The sequence below is a fragment of the Penaeus chinensis genome, chromosome 18, assembly GCF_019202785.1.
Source record: "Penaeus chinensis breed Huanghai No. 1 chromosome 18, ASM1920278v2, whole genome shotgun sequence".
NCBI classification, from domain to species: domain Eukaryota; kingdom Metazoa; phylum Arthropoda; class Malacostraca; order Decapoda; family Penaeidae; genus Penaeus; species Penaeus chinensis.
This window is the reverse complement of record NC_061836.1, coordinates 16,993,123-16,998,122: the sequence shown is the minus strand read 5'-3', so window position 1 is coordinate 16,998,122 and position 5,000 is coordinate 16,993,123. Positions and strand designations below refer to the sequence as shown.

The 5,000-nt window shown below is 34.0% G+C and overlaps 1 protein-coding gene across 3 annotated transcripts in view; it reads left to right on the top strand.

The window, feature by feature from the left end:
- LOC125034501 (mitochondrial Rho GTPase-like) overlaps nt 1-5,000 on the top strand; it is a 27,519-nt gene that overhangs the window by 7,673 nt on the left and 14,846 nt on the right. For all 3 annotated transcript variants that reach the window (XM_047626323.1, XM_047626321.1, XM_047626322.1), the window contains exons 2-5: nt 1,966-2,160; nt 2,575-2,783; nt 3,931-3,981; nt 4,268-4,369. In XM_047626323.1, the coding sequence (XP_047482279.1) occupies nt 1,971-2,160; nt 2,575-2,783; nt 3,931-3,981; nt 4,268-4,369 (552 nt within the window). In that variant the 5' untranslated portion in view covers nt 1,966-1,970. The remainder of the gene's footprint in view (nt 1-1,965; nt 2,161-2,574; nt 2,784-3,930; nt 3,982-4,267; nt 4,370-5,000) is intronic.

Here is a 5,000-nt window from a genome sequence, read left to right as displayed (position 1 = left end):
AATAGACAACCCAGAAACAAATACATAATTACGGATATCAAAAAATTATTTATGAAAATAATAGTAGTAGTAGTAGTAGTAGTAGTAGTAGTAGTAGTAGTGTTTTTGTCATTGTTATCTTTATCATCGTTATCATTATTATTAATATCACATTATTGTTATTGTAAATGTTATCATTATTGTTGTTGTTACTGTTATTATTAGTAGTAATGTTGGTGAATTATTACTATCAATACCATTATTATTATTGATTTTCTGGTTCTACTTTAATTGTTTGTGGTTTTAATATTATTGTTAAAGCAAAGTAATATGTGTTGTTGTTATTGTTCTTTTTCTTATTTTTTGCTAATATCAATATTTTTTATTCTAAAATTATTATTCCTGTTAACATCATCCACGAGCAAATAGACTTATCACCAAAATTAACTTTTTCTTTCTTTCTTTTCTCTCACATCCCCCCCCCCCTCCCCAGAGAATAATCCCCCACACAGATCATATTCCCTACATTACTGTCAAATATGAATCCAAAAAGTTATATGTGGCCCTTCTCCCTTCCCCTTTGTGGGCCTGTCACTAATGTTTGTAGTGGTTTTGTGTGCATGATACTGCACACTAATCAGCATAAAAGTCTATTATTTACTCATTATACATTCCGTAAAGTGAGATATCAGTATTTGGCAACTATGTGATCTGTGTAGTGTGCTCACAGAGTGCCACCAGAACCAGTAAGGCTACAGCTGCAGACAAGAGCACATCCATGTGTTCTCGTCATAGCATCCACTGCCAATTTTCTATCAACATGCTACGTCTATCCAAGAAATCCCATAGATACCGTGAGAGAGCTTTAATAAGTGCCAGAAGACGACAACAGAGATGTAATTTGACGTATTACCTTCTGTGGTGTTCAAAAGTTGTTAAGAAGTAGATTGTTGATGTAGTGTTAACACTTGAACTTCTTAAAGAAAAGGAAAGGGGAAGGTACCATTAAGTGAGAGAGTGAAGTATTTCTTTTCATATAGAATGTACAATTATATACAATTTTTAAACTCTATCATAAAAAAACATTTGAAAGTACATCAGTGTTCATTTAATGTTTGGGACATTTTCTCTCTCTCTCTCTCTCTCTCTCTCTCTCTCTCTCTCTCTCTCTCTCTCTCTCTCTCTCTCTCTCTCTCTCTCTCTCTCTCTCTCTCTCTCTCTTTGTCTTTCCCTTTCTCTTTTGTCTTTCCCTTTCTCTCTTTGTCTTTCTCTTTCTCTCTTTGTCTTTCCCTTTCTCTCTTTGTCTTTCCCTTTCTCTCTTTGTCTTTCCCTTTCTCTCTTGTCTTTCCCTTTCTCTCTTTGTCTTTCCCTTTCTCTCTTTGTCTTTCCCTTTCTCTCTTTGTCTTTCCCTTTCTCTCTTTGTCTTTCCCTTTCTTTCTTTGTCTTTCCCTTTCTCTATTTGTCTTTCTTTTTCTCTCTTTGTCTTTCTCTTTCTCTCTTTGTCTTTCTCTTTCTCTCTTTCCCTATCTCTTTCTCTCTTTCCCTATCTCTCTTTCTTTCTCTCTTTCTTTCTCTCTTTCTTTCTCTCTTTCTTTCTCTCTTTCTTTCTCTCTTTCTTTTTCTCTTTCTTTCTCTCTTTCTTTCTCTCTTTCTTTCTCTCTTTCTTTTTTTTGCTGTCATTGTTAGAATGATTAAAGCACATGTCTGTACGATTAAACCTACTTATTTTGCAGAATAGAATGTATGGACATCCCTTTAGTATGCCCTCCATTACCCTCCTACTATATGTAACCTTTAAACTATACATTCTGTGTCATCTGCCATTCAGTTACCAATAAACCCTCAACTATTACAATTGCTAGTACTTCTGTCATTGTTATTAAAAAGACTAATATATAAACTACTACTACTGTAGCTTCTGCTACAATTGATACTACTATTAGTATAACTATAGCACCAACTCACTCCTGTTCCCTTCATCCACAGGCAGCATGGGGGGGAGTCACAGGCGAGGAGTGCGCATCCTCCTCCTAGGGGATGCTGGCGTGGGGAAGACGTCACTTATCCTCTCACTAGTGTCAGAGGAATTCCCCGAGCAAGTACCCCCACGTGCTGAGGAAATCACCATCCCACCTGATGTCACACCTGAGAAGGTTCCCACACACATTGTGGATTATTCAGGTAATTCATTGTTTTATCCCTAATGAACCTTTTTTTTTGTCTCCTTTTTTTTTGTCACAAACTATATCTGGAGTTTATGAGCAAACGTAGAAGAAAAAAAAAAATATGGTTGTGCTTTATATTAGGTACCTGCACTTCATAGTAACAGTAAAGGATGCTACTATTATTGGAGAAAGATGATGATCTGCTGATAGAAGTAAATTTGTCACCTGTTGAGAATTACTGCTCCAATAGCTTTTGTTAAATTTTTAAGTATTCCATAAATGTACAAGGGTTCCTGTGAACTTGTTTCAGTTTTCCAATATGACTTAATATTTACCAAATAGTTTTTTTTTATTTATTTATTAATTTAGTCTTTTTTGCATTTATTTGTAATGATCATAATTGCCATTCTGACCTTACCCTTTTTTTCAGAGAGAGAACAAAATGTGGAACAGCTGCGTGCAGAGATTAACCGATCAGATGTCATCTGCATTGTGTACAGTGTGGAAGATGAAGATACCTTAGACCGAGTTACGGGTCACTGGCTGCCCCTTATCAGGTCAACACTAGGGCAGCAGCATCAAACACCAGTTATCTTAGTTGGAAATAAGGTTGACCTAGTGGATTATTCTACAATGGAAGTAAGTGGACTATAGAGTATATTTGTAATAAAACATTTAAAGGAACCATCTTTTGAGTTAGTTTTCAATTAATTGGGCTGGAGATTTGTGCTTTTTACCCTTTCATTCTCACATGTCTAAGGAAATGCTCAAACCAGTGAAATAATTAGAACCACTTGGAAAAAAAAGAATAATAGAACTTTAAAAAGGGTAATTTTCTTTATTCATATTGTACAGCCAATAGTACATTGGCTGTACTATTGGAGGATAAGACTCAGAAATCACAAATTGATTATAATTTTATCCTCTATAGAATTAGATTTAGGATCAGTCACCAAAGAAAGTGTTTATGATATTTTTTGCATTTGATTGCCATTTAGTCACAGTTGCTGAACTTTTCTGATAAAGGATAAAGAATAGGCCCTTGCTTCCATTAATCTAGATATATTGAAAGGTCAAACTGCTTTTCAATAAATCTAGTTTGTGAATAGTCTAGTGGGTTTTTCTACCATATTGTAAACAATTTAGAGTGTTCTGTTAGTCATCTTTAAGTATAAGTGTGCATTGTAAAAAATTATGAAGAAACTTGGTGATTTTATGAGAGCAATAGATCATTTTTTCGGCATTCATGGTCTGGCAACTCTTGTCTCTAAATCTAACATCTAGAGAGTTTAAAGAATGATTTAAGGATTGCCTGACCAGATTTTAGAAGTTTTGCTTAGTTTTGCACATTTTCACTATTTTGGAAATAAACTTTTAGGACATGTCAGTCAGAAATGATGAAAGATATAAAAAAAAAAGAAGATTGCTTGAGCCATCCTTTGTATATTCTCATTACTAAGAGTGTTGCACATGAAAAGAAATGAAAAATTATATATTTTTTTTACACTTTCTTCCAACTATTTTTTCCCCCTTGGGTTCTAGATTTCTAGTTCGATTCTTTTGGGGGGTGAGGTTCTGCACAGAAGAATAAATGGGTGGAAAGCACACGGTAATTGGTTGGAAAAGCAGAATTTATGATTCAACAACTTTGATATATAGAACAGTTTTCTTTTCCAATTTTTATTTTGATATTGACAATTAATGTGAGTATGTAGTGATTGTGTAATAGATTGTTTCATATTTCATATTTCTTTAGATTTTCAATGTACTTTCCAAATATTTTCAGATTGTGCTACAAACTATGATGGAATATCCAGAAATTGAAACCTGTGTAGAGGTGAATATTAATGAATACTGAATATTAGTAACTGTTAATTGATTCTTAATATTAATTTCTATATAGGAAGTATAAATATATATATGAGTTATAACTATCAGTTACATGTGTATATACATATATAGCTGCATATACCTGATATAATAGAGTATAGTACCTAGAATGTAGATTTATAGGCCTTTCACCATGAAATACAGTTAATCAGATTATGAGATTAAGAAGGTCTTAAGGGGACTGTCCCAAGCTCGGTAGGTGTAGTTGGGTCATTTCTGGTTTGATTTTTCAGTGTTCTGCAAGAACCTTGAAAAACATATCAGAGATGTTTTACTATGCTCAGAAGGCAGTGTTACACCCTACGGCGCCATTGTACATTTTAGAAGAGAGAGATGTAAGTTTAAAGAAAAATACTTTGTTTCTCTGTTGAGACAGATATATTCTTTTATGAGATATTAGCAACTAGTGAATATTATTGTGTTATTCTGTGGTGTTATAATGAATATAACTAAATATTGAATTATATATTTTACATAATTACAGATTTTTTAAATGTCACTTTTTGATTTTTTAATCTTGCTTAACTCTTGGATCCGGTCGTGTCATGGCAGTCAAATCGCCAAAAGTCCTGGCATTAGGCTGACGTGAATGGCCGCTCTGCTGGTTGGCTGCTTGTATGCCAGACTCAGTACCTCCTATTTGCAAAGTTATATACTCTTTTTACGCACAAACATTTTTAGTTTTTTGGCCATTTTCCAGTGTCCATGTTTGCCATTTGCTTTGCATTATCAGATTGTAAGTTTTTGTTTTTTTTCTTTGCACAGACTCCAAGGTAGTCTACAACTCAGTGCAAGAAAAATAAAACTATGTGACACTTTGTTATTTGTGTCCAGTGCGTGTGCATATGTGTTTATGTAATATTCAATTTTCTGTTAAACCTGAATTGCTGCTCACGGCAGCAGGAATACGATGCAAGGAAATCACCAAATGAGTAAAATAAACCTCCCAGTAGGTTCATGTACTCG